Here is a 19,740-nt window from a genome sequence, read left to right as displayed (position 1 = left end):
AATCGGCCGTTCAATCTCGCTGTGCCCTCACCATTTAGGACACCATGCTTTCATCCCTAATGGGTGGGCAGGATTCAGATTAAGAAACCTGCCTTTCAGAAACGCTCTTCTCGCTTGTAACGCGGTCCTGTTAACACAACACCATGAACTAAATACACTATTTGGCAGGCCGTGTTATTTTTGGCATATGCCAAAAATTGCTTATTTTTGGCATTTTCAAATTTTTATTTTTGGCAGTTTTGGCATCTGGCTCCTGAAATGCCAAAAATAACACGGCCTGTGCATATGTCTCTGATTTACATGTTCTATAGCTAGGCCGAGGTAGGCGTCTCATTGAAAGACTAAAGTCGTTTCGACTCCCTCCTCTCTTTTCATACCAGCGAAATCTTGTGTTGTTTTGCACGTATAAAATCCTTAGGTAAACGAAACTAAAAGCTGAGATGCCTATACTTCTCAACAGTGACTTCAATAATGATCGTCACATATTACCATCTGAACAAGACATACACAATGTACAATGCGATGTAATTAACCTATAGGAGGATGCCGCACGACCAGTTGTAGTTGCGGTCTCGCGAACAGGCATCAACCTAGGCCTAGCGTCCGATGTCACAATTCTTTTATCGATGTTGGTCTCTGCGGTTCTTTCTTGCTATTTCCATTCCTTGTGTGTGCGCTCTTTCATTGGGTCTTATCCTGGGCTTTTTTGTCTCCGTACGAACAGGGACGGGGGGGGAGAAGACTTATTTAACGCAGTAAGCAAGCAACGAGATATCTCTGCATAAAATCGGGTCCCACGCCTTGTCATGCATCAATTATAAATTCCGATCGGCGGTCCTTGTCTACCGAGTTGCATAATGCTGAATTCCATTTCGGTTTGTGGCTTCGGTAACCAAAGTCTTGCGACAAACTAAAAAATACCAGTATATGATTCTGTTGTTCCGTGTCTCTGCAAATCAATGACAAATACGAATGAACTATATATCAGCATGAAGTTCCTTTGTGCTCGTATTTTCAAAAGCAAATATTCGACATAATACGTGCATGCATATCGTAAAAGTTGTGTGCTAGGGTGAGATATCGGGCGACTGATCTTTGCTTCTTCGTGACTATATCTATATGTTCGACTATACGGAAACCGAATACGATGACGCGCGGACTAGTAGTGACTCTCTTGCTTATTATTATATCAGGTGTAAAATAATATCATTTGCAATACTCGAAATTTTTTCATCATTCGTATCATATGCCCACATAGGTTCTACCGTGGAAGGATCCACTCAATTTACTTTCGTTCCTGATGTAAGATTCGACGACCCGAGTAGATGGGGAGACGGAGACCATGGCATTCCGTGTGCCGAGGATAGAATCATCTTTCCACCGGACGATGTAATGTTCCATATGCCTATGCTCAATATTTGTCAGGACCGTGTATGTTTTATTGTAGGTAGTATCAGTTTTCGTACAAGGTGGTTCCAAGATTACAGAAATGGTGAGTATAGGCTACAGGCTGTTTGTATATAGGCCTACATAACCCGTAGGCACCTGGACTGGAAATATATGCTGGAAACTATCAGGTTAATCAAGTCAATGTTCATTACGTCGCATTGATTATCTTGCAAGCCCAAACGATAAATTAGCCATAGGACATTGGCAACAATAGCCTCACAATATTTTGTGTCCTAGGTTCTTCCGCTCAACGGTGAATTCATTTTCGGGGATGGCTCAGTCTGGGGATCGAGTAACGATCTTTCAAGTTGCTCTCACGATGGAGAATCGCATGGTACGTACTTTGGGGGATTAGCCGATATGTTGTTTTCAACTGTCCATTTATGGTGCCCTAAATTCAGAGGTGGCCAGTAACAACGTACTTCCACTTTTTCGAAGTACTCAAGTTGTGTTCCTCTTCTTGTCGTACTTACTCAATTAAATCTAATTTTGTACTACCTTTACATCGTCACAGTTTCTGCAAGGGTCACTTGGATGACAAAATGGTTTAGTATAGAACACCGGTTGCCTACTCAAAATGGGTCGTGGGCCACTATCCGAACTTGCTAGACGCCGCAGGCCGCACGATTTTAATGGCGACGCCTAATATTTGGCTCCTGATTAGCTCGTAGCAATGGTGAAAAGTACTTTACGTCCTCTTTAGGAGGATCACTCCTCCTTTTTCATGAAATTGAAAATGTCCTCCAAGCACGCCTTTGTCGGTCTTTAAGGCAATTTGTCCTCCTTCACAGCTTTTACAGCTAGGCTAATGGACAGGGTCGACTGAAAATCGGCTTAAATGACGCGAAATAGGCAAATGCGGACGTTTGAGCGGGTCATTTTGGGAGTCCAATCAGACTGCTGAACTTTTTTTAGTGTACAAGATTTCGAGTAAATATGTCAAAATCAGCTGTTTTCAGTTTCGGTAAATTAACTTCTAGTGTCCTTAATTCCCGTTTCCACAATATGGTAACTGGTAACCCTATGAAAAGGCAGAAAATCATTGTAACGTGTCGTTGTCTAACAGGCGTGGTGCATTTTGTTAAAAGGAACCATTGCTTCACGTTAATACAACACCATTAAATATGGAGCATGATATCTTTTATATAGTAGGCCCCGCACTCAATATCTGGCCGCGCTGTGCTGCGACATGGACGGTGATAGCTCGTTGATTTGCTGGTGTCAAGACCTTTGTTCCATAGCAACCACTGTTCCATAGCAAAGGTATCATTTGTATCACATGGTGCGGCCAAACACAAACCCAACTCTCTGCACCTTCCGCATGTGTAATTTTCCAGGTTTTGCATTATGACTGCTTACTTTCTTTAGTAGTTTCCAAAGACAGCATATTCTACTTTTACTTGAAGCATTTCCCGGCTTATTCGAAAACCACTACTTCTACTTCTACTTGAGTAGCCTTCTTGACTACTTCGATCCCCTCTGCCGAAATTACGAAGCGAATGCTCAATACAACTTTATAGTTTATAGGCTACTTGTCTGCTGCATATATTAGCCAATAACGACCGAATTTGTTATGATTCACACATTCAAGATAGTTATAAGTGGGGTCAGGGCAGGATTATTCGTGCCAGGACGTATCGTGACCCAAGGTTTAGCACAGTGGTTCCTAACCTGGGGGTAATTACCCCCAAAGGGGTAATTTACCAATTTTCGGGGGGTAATTGAAACTGACATTTCTAGTAAAGTTATAATGGTGCACTGAAATATTTTCAAACGTAAATATGAATGTAGGCTAACCATTATTGTTTTGAGATCTTGTAGGCTAGGTATATATTTTGTTTCACTTAGCACACCATGCCTGTTGTGATATCATAGTAACCAGAACCAATAGTAATTATCAATAACAGTGTCGAATGTAGTTAAGTATAGTGCTAGGTATAAGTCCAATTTATTTTGCAGTAGTGTGCGCGGATCATATATTGTTACGCACGCTGGCAAATTGAAAGACAAGAGACGTCTAAGTTCAGCTTTACACCTATAATGCAGTAACAATATCGTAGAAATATAGCTGTTAGTATTGAAAAGTGTAGTGGTCTAGTCTAGTCAAAAAAATTGAGTCTGCCATCATAAAAATGCCTTCGAAGAAACGAGGGGAATACGTTGTAACCTTTTGGGTTCGCCTTCAAAATGAATAACCAATCTTCGTCATATTGGCATTGAACTTTCTGAAAGAATTTCCTTCAAGTTATTGTTGACAAATGGGATTTTCTGCAATGGTATCTATCAAAACGAAATGTCGAAATAAGTTTGCGATTGACAATTGCATTAAATGCTGTCTATTATCCTCCTCTTTGCCTAAATGTGACCACTGGATAACACAAAAACAGCATCAGCCATCCCATTGACTTAATATTTTTAACATGCATTTCCGTGTATATTATGACGTTACTTCGTTTACAATTAATTGAGTGCAAGCTGTAATTTGTTATTTTTCGAAAAGGGGTAATTGCTTCCTGTAATTTTCTGCTTGGGGGTAACGATATGAAAAAGGTTAAGAACCACTGTTTAGCACAACGTTTTCTGCCAAAGATTTTATAGTCGCCGATTCTAAAACGCCCAGCAGCCGAGGACTATATGAAGTCAAGATCGCTCATGTAGCAAAACTGTTTCTTTGAATTTTTAGATCTCGAGTTCAATCCTTCGCCAGATGATTGGTTTAACCCGATTAATTGGAGGGCTACGGATGAAGGCCGAAACATGCTTGACTTTGAGAAAGTACCTTGTGACTTCGACGATGCTGTATTTCCCGGAATAAGCTCTTTCACTGCAGAAATCGGACTGAATGACGTGATTCGTAATCTGCAGATTGCCGAGCAGGTTGGTATGCATAACTAAAGATATCTATATAGGACTATTTATAATTATATAATATTTAGAGCATATGGGTGTTGTCTTCACCAGGCACATGATGTTACTAAATGTTACTGAAACAAAACTGTCATCTAAAGTGGCCCTGAATTCCTTACCTTGGGTCGAATTTAAAACAAGAGGTGCTTATATAAAACCTTCTTTTAAACATGTTTTCAAAAGTGTTTCAAACAAATATCTTGTCGAAAAAATCAATTTATTTTAAAAAAGTTGTATAACTATATCATAATTGCGGAAATACTTTCGAAAAAAAGTGTAGCGTGAGCTTTCGGACGATTTCCCCTAGATATAGTCTACGTATACATTATATGATTGACGCCCTTGGCATTGTCGCCAGTTCAAAAGTAATAGCACGTATATAATTGGAACGAAATGCATGATCTGGTAATGATGACCGCTCACCGCTATATTACGAGTCCCGGTCAAAGACATTCTTTGGTCCGTTCAAGACAGGCGCCGGACAGGGTCAAAGGAGCCATACTGGCCCTATAATTTCAATATCTTCTCAATTTTAATTCGTAAGTAGCCATATAACAGTGCCAATCCACTGCGACGTCACAATTGAATAGACGTGGCGTCATGTAATGGGTAAAATAAAATTGTTTGTTTTGAATTGAAATTTTGCGTTACATGCAACCCTGTGGCTATATCTGTTCTCAATTTTATGCGGGAAATCGGCGCTAAAATCGGTGATTTTTATTCTTAAAATCCTAGTTGCCTCGGACAAAGTATTTCCAGGATTTGATACAACCATGCATGCACTCAGGAAAACATATTTTCTACGATCTACTTGTATTGCATTACTTATAACCAAATGTGTATATTCGGGGAATGTGCTGCCCTATTTAACGGATAGGAACGACGAATGTATATTTGTATAATAATCACTATAACGTACACTGCACAGTGCGCAGTGTGGGCGCGGTATACCGAACAAGAAATGTAAAATTGTGAAAAATGATATTAATGCATTCAGACGTTCACCACCTCAACTTTTACGAACTATAGGAGACATGAGGGACGGTACAAGTTTATAGGAGACGGCGAAATAGATATTGATGAAAGTGGATGTACTGACCCCAGTGGTTGTATATGCAGAGATCAAGATGATTTAATGGTGAGCTATATAGGCCTGCCGATGGTACGAGGCGCGAGATTTAACGTTATTTTCGTGGATTTTGTTCGAGCGTTTTTCATGTACCGTTATCGCGTGTAATCGATTATATATAGATATAATACCCTGTTTCTCCGAAGATAAATGAGATGTACAGTGTACACCATACCTTTGAAATAATATAAAGGTGGCAATAATAGACATCAGCCTACCCTAAAATATATGCCCTCCTGTCCTAATTGTAAGCGAAAAATGGGTTAAGCCGTGTCCTCTGTTGGGATAAACACGATACACTATATAGTGTACAATGTGCTTGGACCATGGCCTTCCATATCCCTATAACTATTGTTCTATTTTGTGCTCGGTAGCAGGACGTGTTCCATAAAATATGCAACTACGTGACGTGTGGTGGAGCCGAGTGCGAAAATCCAATAATAGCTTACGGATCTTGCTGCTATCAATGTGGTAGCGCCATTACTTTCAACTACACCGATGTATATACTGAGAGCAAAATGACCGAATTTCTTGAGACATTCAGTGCTCAGCCTCAGGTAAATTTCCATAATATGCAAGGATACATGGCCTACTGTTTTTAGTAGGCCATAATGGATACCATGTTATTATGCTATTGATAAGTTTCGTTCATTTACCCCCCTATATTGCAGTATTCTGCGGTACACGTTGTTCTGTCAAAAGTGAATACCCAGATGATGTTGTCTGAAGATAGCAGGGCAAGCGTGATGTTGAGAAACCAAGGTATACCGCTTAAGCTGTATGATTGTAGCCTACAGCTCCCACTTTTACTTCAACCTTCAACCCTACGATATACGAATATCGTATTAGGCCCAGCTTCAACAGTTTTAGAGATCGAAGTAACACTTACTGTTTACGTTTCGAATAAAGTATTTACGGTATTACTTCTAAACAGTGTGCATTCACACCCTAAAGGTCGTAGGCTCAGTGTTAGGATCAGTTCACTACCTTCGAGTCACAAATCATCTCGGGTCATTGCACATTTTGACTCGAGTTAAGTCAATTCAATCGACTTTTGAAGGTGACTCGAGTCAAGTCGAGTCAAGTCAATTCATACGAAAATAGTGACTCGAGTCATCCCAACACTGCGTAGTCTACACGAAAACGGAACCTACTTCAGAATTCAGACACCCCGGTCACGGATTGTCTCTGTCTATCGAATATTTCAAAAGCAGACTTGTTAGCGACTGAACCGTATTTCATTATTTTTGTGTTTGAATTCAGAGCCAATTTGTGCCAATCATGATTACCAATCGGCAGGTTTCTTTCTCTGGGCATATTCAATCGATACGTAACTACGTAAGCTACCTACGTGTATAACATGCAACGTCTGTATGTGCCGATATATGTTCCATCTTACTCCATTTGTACTAATTCTAGTTTGTCAAGCATCATTTGGATGTTTGATTTATATCGAGGTATACCTGTGAGACAGGATCTGTTTTCGTGTGTGTACTCACACCTTTAGGGTGTGAGTAGGCTACACACTTTTTTTCGGGAGTGTACCAGCATGCTGACAACTACAAAATGTTCAGCTTTTCCAAATTCGATGAAAATTAGAATTATAGCTAGACAATTATTTCCAAATTAGACTAGAATTAAATTTACTGAATTCACGAAAACTTCGAAATAGGAACCAAGTTCACTTCACTTCAAATCAGAGTTCTTTCTCAAAAGAATTTGAATGACAGATGTATGTACACTGTACAGTGTACACTACAGCCAGTGAAATCTGAAGAAAAATTTTTTTTCAACGGCCCTAATATATACATTGTACAGCAAGCTTGGCTCGTTCCGCACCATACAGTTTTCCTGTAGCATTTGCAGGAAAGCCATACATTATATTAGAGCATAAAATAGTTCACAAATTAGATTATATTTAGATTACCGGCATTTCGCTCCAATCCAGTGGTTTTCAACCTTTTTGTCTTTGCGGGCCCCTTTAGTACCGTCACGGACCCCCGCGGAACCCCACTCCAGTTTTAATTCGAATCTAGCTCAATTATCGTGCAACCGTCATCCGTCTCGTGTAAATATTAACTGCAAGCTATTGATAGACACGAATTAAATGACTTTTCTCGAAAACAACATAATACTATTTATGTAGAAATTGAGAAGACTTTTATTATTTCAAAGCGAATTCTGTAGCTGCATTTTTGAAATCCGCGGTCGTCTGTTGAAAATTCGCGCCGTCGATTTGATATTGGATGAGTGCCAAAAATCCACAGAGATAGGTGGTGGCGAATGTAATAATAATACTTACCCCTTCCGTGGACCCCTTTGGGTATGATCGCAACATGTATGGCACCAATATTGAGAAACAGATTTTAATGAACATATAACGTCCAGCCTATAGTCATTTCTATCAGCTCATCTTAAGTTATTCTGGAATGGCGGTTATATATATCACAGGGAAAATGGATTTTTGCAAACAATTTTTTTTTCCGAAACCCCAACAAAACATCTCTAAACAACAATATGTTTGTATTAGTACACTATCATCATCATTGGTTTATTAGCAATTTTATCAGTTCAATACACCACAAAAAATGCGATACAATGAAAAGAAAGGAAGATGTCGAAGCGACTAGGAGTTGTCTATAGAATCGGACACCCACCTTGGCCTAGGCGATGTAAAGAGGAGGCATGCACACTGAATGAAAGTAAAGAAGATAGTACAGAAAAAAGAAGCGACAAGAAGTAGGGCGGTATGTCATGGGAAGCGAGATCGATAGGTCAGTCGTGGTCCGGTAATCTGGAGGATGGACTGTATTTATTTAGTAGTACTTGCTTGTATTATTGGACTATTAATTGCACTATTGGCAATTTGGCAATAAAAATGAGTTAGCACAGTAAAATATTTCATATCAGACTGCCATTCTGTTTAGGTGAGTCCTGGAGTTTTAGCAGTTATGAAGCGAAACTGCCTCGGGATTTCTTAATTTAAAAAGAAATGCAAATTAGGTAATCTATAGTTGTCCAAGTCTGTGTACTAGCATTTGTGCACTAGTGTGCAGTGTTGGGATGACTCGAGTCATGACTTGACTCGAGTCACCTTTTTCGTATGACTTGACTTGACTCGAGTCACTTTGCTAATATGACTTGGCTTGACTTGACTCGGCGTATCAGAAATGAGGATTGACTCGTGACTCGGAGTAAAGTTCACAAGTCAATTTCAAATCATCAAGTAATCGGTGTCGATAAAAAATCATTATATCTTGCATATGTTCGGATTGCTGGCGAAACGCTGTTGTAATCCGTGAGAGCGACCAATCTTTCAATGATCGTGCGTTTTACTGGGCCTCCATTGTTGGCCACAAACGAAGTGATCGAAGCTTACAGATTACGTTGTCGTAAACTAGTATAGTAAAGTAATTTAATAGCAAAATGTCTATTTCTGTTCTCTGTTCTTACCTTAACCAAACCTCTTGTTTTATTGAAATTGAATTCGAATATAGTTTATATAGTCCTCGACCATCGGCGCAGGCTCTAATTGTATCATATCAATTTGTAAATGGGTAATGTCTTGCATCTTATCAATTCGTTCTCTATTCTCTATTTTGGCTGGTAACTATAAACTGAGGCTATGCAAGCAGTTCTACGTATATGTAGCGCTTTCTTGCGTGTACATTTAACTCTGTATTCGTTCATCGGTTCAAAATCAATAATCCATCTTTATTTTAGACATATCAAAATGCCATGACGTAACCATGCCTCATACTTCGAAGAGGCAACTTGACTTGAATTGTGACTTGACTCGTTACTTGACTTGACTTGACTCTACTTGGCCCGAGTCACCTCCAAAAATCGAGTGACTTGACTTGACTCGAGTCATCATCGAAAATCGATTGACTTGACTTGACTCGAGTCAAAATGTGCCATGACTCGAAATGACTCGTGACTCGAAGGTAGTGACTTGATCCCAACACTGCAGAAGCTATCCTAATTGGTCACGCCCCCGCCAATTGAAAATTATGATAGAAGCTTCCAATTCTTAACAACAATTTTTCAAGATTATTTTGCAGAAAGAGATGTTATTCAAATATACATCACTGACGAATCGGGTACGGGCGACGATGCCAAGCAACTTGCCAATGAGATCTACGAGGAAATCAACTCACGTAAGTTTTGAAGACGGCTTCTGTCTCTGTATTACGTACATGCGCTCATTCTGCACAATGCATTTCTTCACAGCGGATAACGACCTTGGGGTCTCTGTCTCAACGATACAATCGTCAGGCTCAGCAAAATCTCAAGCGCTTGGTGCGGCCGCAGTAGCAGGCATAGTGATCGGCTTGATATTTGGAATTGTTTTGTTGACCATTCTCTTCTATGCTGGTGTTAGACGGTGAGCATTCAAATATACCGTCCTGGTTAGCCTATATTGACCATCCACAATTTATAGTACTCGGCGATTTAGCTTCTGTTCTAGACTGAGTTCGACAGATTCGATTTATTGCGTTGGCACATTGAGCAGCTGGGCAAAATTGATTGACTCAGCGATTCGATTCTGAACCGAGTCTAGGGAGTATCTGAGTTCGAGTATCATTGTCATCATTGGTTTATTAGCAATTTTTATCAGTTCAATACACCACAACAATGCGATACAATGAAAAGATAGGAAAGTGTCGAAGCGACTTGGAGTAGTCTATGGAATCAGACACCCACCTTGGCCTATGCAATGTAGAGAGTGTATCACTTGTTATGCCGTCATATTAGGATGAAGGCTTATGGAAAGTTCAAATGTTTACCTTTCGTGGTACCGCAAAGAAAAGAATGCCAGTTCTATACGATACATAACAGATACTCGGCGCATTTTCAACCATGCTTAGTTCACTGCACTTTGTTACAATGTTGTGGGTTGATCACAACTTGTCCGAAATATCATTTCCACTAACGCGCGTTGTTTTGTATTAGCCTACATGTTTCGTATACTTCGATACGTCCAAGCGAGGTTCAAGGTTTCCACGGTAGGAAAATGTACCGAAAGTAATTCTCAATTATAAATTAACTCATAGTGTAAAGCAGTGTTCACAAATTCGAATTAGTTTTTATCTTCATTTTAAAAGATCATAAGTTTACACTTTCGTAAAAAGGCAGAACATGAAAAGCGACCCAAAGAAGCCAATTAATCCCACTCCACCGCGACCTCTCTACAGGGGAATGGTCCTATGAAACCTTGAATCAACCAGCATCTGCATAATCATAATCAGCGGATTCTTTTGTCATGCTTTCAAGACACACCCAATGCACAATGCGATATACAAGATACAATGCGATCTAATGAACACACTCTGGGTGTTTTCGATTACGCATTTCATTTGTTAATCTTGATTTTAGTAATCATTTGTAATCAAGCCTTCTCTGATAGGCTGTTTTACCGCTATATAACAGTGTTGGGATGACTCGAGTCAACTTTTTCGTTTGACTTGACTTGACTCGAGTCAGTTTGCAAAAATGACTTGACTTGACTTGACTCGACGCTTCAGAAATTTGGATTGACTTGTGACTCGGAGCAAAATTCACGAGTCAATTTCAAGTCATCAAGTAAACGGTGTCGAATAAATCACCCTATATCTTAGGTATGCTCGGATTGTTCGCAATATGCAAGTGTCACTTGTGAGTACAGCCAGTTATTCACTGATCGCTGATCGCACCTTTCATTCATCCTCCATTGTTATATCACAATCTAATTGAGCACAAACGAAACGATCGCTGCTTACGTTGTCGTAGTAGTAGTGGAATATTCTGAAAGCAACGTATGTTTGTTCCTCAGACGGCTCAGTGCTCAAATTGCACAGTGCTCACATTTACCAACCCTCTTGTATAATTTTAATCGAACGAATATAGTTTATACGTTTTTATTCTCACGGATGGGTAGTGTATTGTAGCCTACCATATCAATTTATTGCAACTTCTCGAGGCTTCGTAAATTCGATCCTCTATTTTGGCTGTTAATAACAGACTGTAGCATGTAGCTAAATACAGTTACTCACGTATGGTATTAGCAGTTCTCCGTGTGCGTGAGCGATACAACGCTTTTTTGCATGCAGGCCTATATTTAACTTTATATTGGTTATTGGATTCAAGACAAAGGCCGATTAATCCATCTTTCATCCAGCAAAATGTAATGACTTTGCATCTTTATCACTCATACTTCGAAAATTCAATTTGACTTGAATCGTGACTTGACTCTACTTGACTCGAGTCACCTCCAAAAAATGAGTGACTTGACTTGACTCGGGTCACCTTCGAAAATCGATTAACTTGACTTGACACGAGTCAAAATCTGCAATGACTCGAGATGACTCGTGACTCGAAGATAGTGACTGACTTGATCCCAACACTGCAGTGGCGGCTCGTCCTATAGGGCAACTGGGGCATTGCCCCACCTAAAATTCTGTTCAATAACAATTTAACCATTTATAGACGCACAGCAATCAATATATACCGAGATCACAGCGAAACCCGCGTTCTTGTGCTTTCGCTTGCAAACGCCCATACATAGCGAAGTCTCTGCGAAAATCGAATTCTCTTCTGTGTTTTCGCTTTGTGAATGCCTAGCCGGGGCTTGCCCCGGTAGCGCTCATAACAAGCTTTCACTATCTATTCTCTCAAAGCCGCGCACAATAAAGAAACGGTGATTTACTCTCTCCTATTCGTAAAATGGCCGAGCAACCGGGGCAAATATGCTTGCTCGCCCCGAAGGTGTGATGTAACAATCGTATCTATATCTGAACTCGGTTACCGTAATATGCGTTGAGTCGACCTTTGCTGGAATAGGTAGATTTTGACGGTGTTTCGCACCATGATATTTCTTGAAACTTGGTATGATATGTCGTGAAGGTAGTATTTAACACTGCTCCAAGTTTCAGGCTTGCTTCTTAAAGATAATGGTAGTAATTCCGTTTCCGAAGTTCAGTGTGTGCTGATCTATCATGTACATAGTAAAGCAAACAGATTTTACTCAAAAGCCGGTATTGGTCTCCATTGATTTTGACGATGTTCTATACCGAGATCGGTCATGACATTTGGCACGATAAGTGTTAGTATCGACCGCTGTAACAAGTTTTAAGTTTGTCACTGAACTATGTGGGTGGTAATTTCGTTTCCAAAGTCGAGTAAGAGCTGACTCTTCATTTATCGCCAACAAATCTACGCAAAAGCCGTTATTGGTCTCTATTGATTTCAACGATGTTCCATACCTAGATCTGTCATGAGCTTTCGCACGGTATGTCTGGATTTTAGTATCGAACACGGTGCCAAGTCTTAAAGTTGACACTCAATGATTGAGGCAGTTATTTCGTTTTCGAGGTCGAGTATGGTAGAGATGCGCGCTGATCTGATACTTAGCCTACCTACGTCATTGCGGATCTCACGCAATAGCCGGTGTCGGTCTGTGCTAATCTATAGTCTGCGTTCCATAACGAGATCGGTGATGATATTTCCAATGGTATATCTCGATGATCGCATGAAACAGCTGACCAAGATTCTCGGTTTGCATTCAAATATTCACATAATTTTATGTTCGCCAATGTCCATTTCACTGTGAAATTGTGGCCTTCAAACCCTTTGCTCACAATCCCCTGTCAAATGCGATAGCTATTTCATTTTCGATGTCGGCTAACAGCTGATCATTCGATCAGCCTATTCCTCGATCTATTTTACTCAAAGTTCGGTGTTCGTCTGTTTGTATTGATTTTGACAGTGTACCATACCGGAATGGGTTATGAGATTGCGTATGCTACTTCTCGATGATTTCTTGTAACAGTATACTAAGTTACGGCTTTTATTCATGTATTTATTGATTAGTATATTTTCCAACGGCGATTTCGCAGCAGACTTATAGACTGTAAGCCGTATGTGTTGTGTCACAGTCTCCAGTTTCAAGGCCAAAATGTCCTATGATGTTCCGAGACCGAAGTTCCGAGGCTGCTGTCCTTAGTTCTTCAAAGACCATTCAAATTGATGTTCTGGATTCAATATGACAGGCCCAATCTATGAGATAACAATTGCGTATGTGTCCGAACTCGTTGACCTTTCCAGTTAGGCTTACGCAATCTCTCGAGTTCTAGTCATTGGAATGAGTCAGGTCAAGTCAAGTGCGAACATGAATCGTATTGAATCTTTGCTCCGTACGTAGTTTACGCAGTTGTCTTTAGAGCGAAAATGAGAGGTCTAGAAGTTGTCCAGTCTATTGATCCAATCGTACGCCGGGTGCCTACGTTTTGGTTGCCTATTATCACCTGGTCGTAACCAGAGATGGCCACAGTCCGGTTCAGGAGCCGGAGCAGGATTTCAATGTTTTTTTACCTGGCCGGACTGGATCCGGATTTTGAATTTGGGGTGACGGTCGGATTTTAGCCGGATTTTTTTGCTGTGATATGATTAATTAGCATTGTTCAGGCAGGATTTTTTTGGATTCCGAACTGGACATTCACCAGCCGGATTTCTTTGGACTATGAATTTCCAATTGCCAGCCGGATCCGGATAGATTCGGATCCCGAAATTTTGGAATCCGCCCATCTCTGGTCGTAACCACCAGCTCAGTGGTCGTAACACACCAGGATCGTGTACGAAACACTTTCGGACGGGCTTAGAAAAATTAGGGTCTATCGATTTGCGTAATCTATAACTATACCATGAAATCATAACGCATGCTACTAAGGATGACCTGATACTTGATTCGTGGCATAGGGACGATTCTTAGTTCACGTACATTTTGTAAAATAATCCTTTGTTAAAAAATAAATGAATAAAACATTTGTTACCACACTTCAAGTCACGGCTCACCGGCAAACCTCTCGCGGCACCTACGTTAAAATCACTGTTATCGGGAAATTCATGTGAGCATCATAAAGTTACTTTTTTACGTTGGAAAACGCCATTGTGACGTCATGTTGATAAAAGTCGCTCGCAGCCCTTGCCCCACCACCCGATATTGTCACGAGCCGCCACTGCAACACTGCTATATAAAGCGTGTGTGAACCACCATTTGTTGGTTATTTACGTTGACGCAAAATTAATTGTAAATCTTACTTTGGTTCCTTACTTACGTTAATCTTATTTCTGTTACTTTCGTCGGCCGTATGTTGCTGCTGCCAAGTGTCAGCTATCTTCATCAAGTTGTATGTTGCTGTTGCTACACTAATTGTCAGCTATCTTCATTCGAATCTGACTTGAGCGTGCTATTGCGTTATTAAAGTAATGGAATACGTGTATGAATTACAACGTTTAGCATCAGTAGATAACCCCATAGACAGGCTTCTGCGCCTGTTATCGGCAGCGCAGGATTCAGACTGCCGCGCAGAAACAGGGGGATTTCGAAGCAACCATGTCTTTTAATTTAACATCCACTATACGGCCGAGTGCACGATGTTACAATAGAGATGGTACAATCTCAATAATGTTACGGTGTTCGATCTTCAGCTTCGTGTTGCGTTCTTTTTAATATTTTCTCACTCTTTCCATTCGCTTCCTTGGTTGCGGCTACTATCGATCGTGCTTAAAGCAATTGAATGGTGTGCTTCAGCAGCATGTTCCGCATTCACTAATCATAGTGATCAGTTGCAAGGGGCATAGTTTCGATTCCGGCCACCGGCGCGCAGCATTGTCGTAAAGCCCAATGAAATAAGTACCAATCATAAATATCAAATGATCTTTAACGTGATCTATAACAGCCTTTATTTTCTTTGGGTTCGCATCAAATGTACGTATTTGAACTTTCCAATCATTCATACTTTTATGTCGTCGGGTTCTCGAATTTAACCACACCAATCCATACTATTAGTCGGGTTACTATCATTAGACGACTGTGATGTCAGCTGAGCAATAGTCGAATTGCTAATGATACTCAAGATATTTCAACCAGGCATATCGGTATCATTAGTGTATTTAAAGCTAGTGTACTTGCGGGCTGTATATTTAGTGAGGGGATGAATCATTGTTAAGTCAAAATGTATGGACTACCGCTCTGAAGTCGAACATCCAGACGCCGCCCGGTTGCATGCATAGGCCTATAGTGAAACACCCGTCGATGTTCGCGATTAGGGATACCGTTAAATGTTCGATCTCTATCTGTAGTTCAACCATGGAAGTAAGGTGATAAGAGTTAAGTATTAGTTAATGACTTCAAACCCCATTAACCCACATTTCCAGACTGAGGCATTGATTTAAAAGCACGCTGATTTCTACAATTATTTTTATCGACTTGGGCGTTCAAGGTTCACGCGATACAGTTAACATATTTCAACATTCCTTTGCGCAGAAGCCGAAGTCGGGTGGACTTTCAATTAGATGACAGTAGAACGAGCAGTTACCAATTACCGCACATTACAGAGGTAAGGCTCTGAAAAATACGTACAGTACATTATACAAGGTTAAATTTAACAGCGAATGGTACAAATTATCGGATAGGTCGGCCCAGGGCAGGAATTTGAAAGCAGTGATCACGGTCCCAAGCCAAAGAAGAGTCAAGCTCGCACAGTGCCGACTGAGAACATTGGATGGCCACAAATGAGTGCATTGGATAGCGATTTTGGTGGCTCCTTTGGAAACCCAGCTTTTGTTGGAGATGATTTGTGATTAACGCGAACAAATAGATATGATTCTATAGTCATTTTCTTCATACACCAGAAATTTGTAATTAGTGCATGAAACAGCATCGCTCAATGAGAATTTAGTAGCGTGATATTTCACAGTATTCTTGATAATAATTCGCTCCTCACACCCTTTTCAGTATACCAACTTAAGAATATAATCATCATCTTATTTACATCTGATTTCAAAGACTACTGCAAGTCTTTGTCACCACCTTCCTATCTTTTCATTGTATCGCAGTCTTGTGGTGTTTTGAACAGATGACAATATTATTAAACCAATACTGAAAGTATTGAATTGCTCGTGACTTTTTTCTCTACAATCCGGCCTACACATCGTTCGCTCGGTACGCGAGGAATTTGCGTTGAACAAAACGTTGCGCAATTCTTTGTATCGCGCGTGTTCTCTGTCAACTCTCACCGGCATTACGTCGAACTTTGTGTTTATAAGGATTGCAAAGTTTGCGCCATACGGCTTTCACTTTGACATAGCTTAGGCCTAATTATGTTTCGCTGTAAGCAATCAACACCACGCCCGCCGCTCTTAAATTAGTTGTGTTAGCACAGCAACCCACCGTAACAGACCAGCTGAGTTATTTTTTCTGGAGCTAATTCTGTCAACGTAACTTGAAGCGTGAACATCCAGAATTCTTTCATTTATTCAATAAATTCTTACTCGAGATCATGTAAAGTTCAAAGTTCGTTTCAATACGTCTTTGACGAAATGATGTTTGTAGGTTTCCTGTCTCGATAGCAGTTAATATAAAAACACTCAACATAAATTACTAACAACAAATCAGTTATAATTAGAATCAATTATAAATTACGCGAATGCAGATTAGTTGGGAACATAATTACGCTGTTAATCTGATATTACAACAATAAATTCTGTATAAAGATGCACAATTTAAATGTATATATCTGGACGCGTTTGTTTGCGACATTCTATTCGAATTCGGTAGAAATCTAGGTTTCCAGGCTGCTGCGAGGTTTGCAAGCCACGAGATTCTAATCAAATTAGCTGGTAAGTTAATGATTTTATAGTAATTCGAAGCTATGATGTTACAGGGGGTAATCATAATTTGATTTGCTCAATCATCTCGACGTATACATTCTCGAAACCTGCTCGAAATTGTTAGTCGAATATGATATAGCATATTAAATTATTCAATATTAATGAAGCGACGTCATTTCTGTTGATTGCTACTATAGTACCGCCACAATCGGATAATATAATATTGTCATGATGCTCGCGACTCGAATCGCTCAATACATTGCAGCAAACTAGGCACCATTTGAGTCGTATATTGCGAACAACATTTCAGTTCTCAATAAGCATGAGACATATGTAACTTCAAACTTGGCTTCCTTCCTTTAAAATTGAGACATGGCCGTGTTAAATTCTATATCACTCTTTCTCGTTAGATGCCATGTTCAAACGTATTCAATGGCGCTGGGCTTTCTTGTACGTTTCGTTGGTTGTGGAAACGGACGCGGTTCGTATCGATATTCTCTTTTTTCCTCTTTACTACCGGTATTGCAACACCCATTGTCGGAAAGAACAGTGAAGCAAGCGCCTGCAACACATCGAAGGTATCTCCTAGAATGAAAAAGATGAGGTGGTAGTAACTCACTTGCAAAAAGACATAAAAGGGCGCTCCCGTAAGTGATATAAACCCCGCGGTTGATTGTAAACCTCGATCCTGGAGTGTTCGTGTATTGATACCAGTATCGTTCCTGCAGAATTTCGTGTGTGGTCCACGCGGCGCCGCTCGCAGGCATCAGACCTATGAAGAAATAATTTGGTTGAAATATATGGAAGCCGGCTGTACAGGGGCATGCATGATATTAAACATGGCAGTGTCGTGCAGACACATTGCAGAGTGAGATAACTAGAAATTTTCAGCTTTTACAAATTAAATTTGAATTTGAATTATTAATACGCAGGTTTAATTAACTAGACCTTAGGAATTGAATTACATTCCAAATTGTAAAAAAATACAACACAAATCAAGTTTGGTTCGTATGAAATAAGATTTTATTCTCAAACCGCAAAAACGGTAAATGTCTGTACACCAAACTTGGCTCGTTTCGCACTATATAGCCTACCACGGACGGACAACATATGACCCTACTATGAAATCGACATTCTATTCTGATAGTATTTTCAAATTTGACGTGTCACAGAATGAATCCAAGTTTGCCAACCCGAGAAAGATGGACCTGAAACTACTTACCCTGTTCGGGTCTATACATTTTCGACTATTATGAACATTATCGAGATACGGCTGCGTTCCAAATGATGTTCACGTGCAGTCTTTTCCAAAGGTTTCTACCACTGAGCTATATTATAAACACATTTCTACATACGACATGCAGCCTTCAAAGAACTTGTTGACAACTTTGATCGACCACAGATGTCTGATTGACTTCAACAGCTACTGTCAATAAATTCATTAAATACTGTTCTTGTTCTCTATGCTTTAAACTTAGGGTTTAAATTAATACAATTTTTCCTTGTATAGGTGGATAAATACGCGATTATATTCTGTAATCCGGCCCGTCAACTACTTCATTTAAGCACATCCGTCCCTCCGACTGTATAAGTGGCCCGCCCCTGCAATACAGTTCTCCTGTAGCATATATTCAGGAAAACCAGAGATTAGACGAATCAGAGCACAAAAACATTTCATAAATTTTAATTATATTAGCGGTATTTCGCTCAAATTAGTCTAATTATTAGACAACTGGAATTATCTAGTTGTCCACGTCTAACACATACCGAAATCGAATTCTAGTTGGCCCTAAATTCAATGGTTTTGCAGAAGACCAGAGACTTACACGCGAAAAGCAGTATCCACCCTGTCCGTGTCCTGTATTTCCTCTTCTGCACGTCATTAATATTACCTGCTGTGCAGCACGTACTAGCGAATCCACCAAGCAGCAACGCGGCAGCTGTAAGAATAGTCCCGACAATCGCTGCAGTTCGGCAGTAGTGGTTCCTCGCTAAATTGAACACCATTGGTAATCGTGGACAGCAAAAGGGTTGTCATGACGCATTTAGTACCCGGTATATGTAAATCCAGAGGGGTTGATGATAAATTCTCGTCACACAGCCATTCCCCAACTGATGTTATCGCGCAAGACTTATAAAGTCCATAACAGATGTCGTATGGCTTTACGTTCAATTCACCGCTCGTCTTCTTCCAACACGGGTCTACGTTGGTCCAAAGATAGCCGGCGCATGCGAACAGAGTACAAACTAATCCGAATTCGTGAATCATTATAAATAGCCTCAAATTATTCTAAATATACATATATATATAATTATGTTCTGTATGAAGAAAGAACGATGCACTTGGACTTTAGCAGATAAAAGGCAATGTCTGACCTCGCTATCCAACAGTTTGAACGCATACAATAGTAGACTATACTTCGGAACGTCGTCTTACTCAGGAATTATAAAGAAAAACTATTCGACATTCCCAGTCAGCACTTTTTTCATCGCTGGTAGGTTGAAGCCGCAGAGGAAAAAGGTACATATACGTTCTTATGTGGAACTACAGACGGGTTTAAGAAATTACAAGGATGATGGGGTTTAGAAGAAAAGGTTCCCTG

At 40.2% G+C, this 19,740-nt stretch overlaps 2 protein-coding genes across 7 annotated transcripts; one reads left to right on the top strand and one right to left on the bottom strand.

The window, feature by feature from the left end:
• The first annotated feature begins 1,005 nt into the window (after positions 1 to 1,005).
• LOC145449814 (protein amnionless-like) lies at positions 1,006 to 16,415 on the top strand. Of its 5 annotated transcripts, XM_080328251.1 has the most exons (12): positions 1,039 to 1,193; positions 1,259 to 1,389; positions 1,448 to 1,492; positions 1,687 to 1,783; positions 4,133 to 4,326; positions 5,354 to 5,494; positions 5,860 to 6,042; positions 6,157 to 6,247; positions 9,538 to 9,645; positions 9,719 to 9,872; positions 15,792 to 15,864; positions 15,941 to 16,415. In XM_080328251.1, the coding sequence occupies exons 1-12, from the start codon at positions 1,148 to 1,150 to the stop codon at positions 16,106 to 16,108; spliced, it is 1,431 nt and encodes a 476-aa protein (XP_080184377.1). In that variant the 5' UTR covers positions 1,039 to 1,147; the 3' UTR covers positions 16,109 to 16,415. The 5 variants fall into 5 exon arrangements, with proteins under 5 accessions (XP_080184378.1, XP_080184377.1, XP_080184375.1 ...); XM_080328249.1 differs by having other exon boundaries at positions 1,057 to 1,389; positions 5,863 to 6,042; XM_080328248.1 differs by having other exon boundaries at positions 1,058 to 1,389.
• Positions 16,416 to 16,763: 348 nt separating this feature from the next.
• On the bottom strand, positions 16,764 to 19,475 carry LOC145449831 (claudin-7-A-like). 2 transcript variants are annotated; one of them, XM_080328272.1, is made up of 4 exons: positions 19,190 to 19,472; positions 18,964 to 19,128; positions 17,757 to 17,909; positions 16,764 to 17,699 (listed from the first exon to the last, which is right to left on the bottom strand). In XM_080328272.1, the coding sequence occupies exons 1-4, from the start codon at positions 19,404 to 19,406 to the stop codon at positions 17,557 to 17,559; spliced, it is 678 nt and encodes a 225-aa protein (XP_080184398.1). In that variant the 5' UTR covers positions 19,407 to 19,472; the 3' UTR covers positions 16,764 to 17,556. The 2 variants fall into 2 exon arrangements, with proteins under 2 accessions (XP_080184398.1, XP_080184397.1); XM_080328271.1 differs by having other exon boundaries at positions 16,764 to 17,909; positions 19,190 to 19,475.
• Positions 19,476 to 19,740: the final 265 nt, after the last annotated feature.

Source organism: Botryllus schlosseri, chromosome 11, assembly GCF_051294905.1.
Source record: "Botryllus schlosseri isolate E-star chromosome 11, Bs_hap1, whole genome shotgun sequence".
NCBI classification, from domain to species: domain Eukaryota; kingdom Metazoa; phylum Chordata; class Ascidiacea; order Stolidobranchia; family Styelidae; genus Botryllus; species Botryllus schlosseri.
This window is presented reverse-complemented; position numbering and strand designations above follow the sequence as displayed.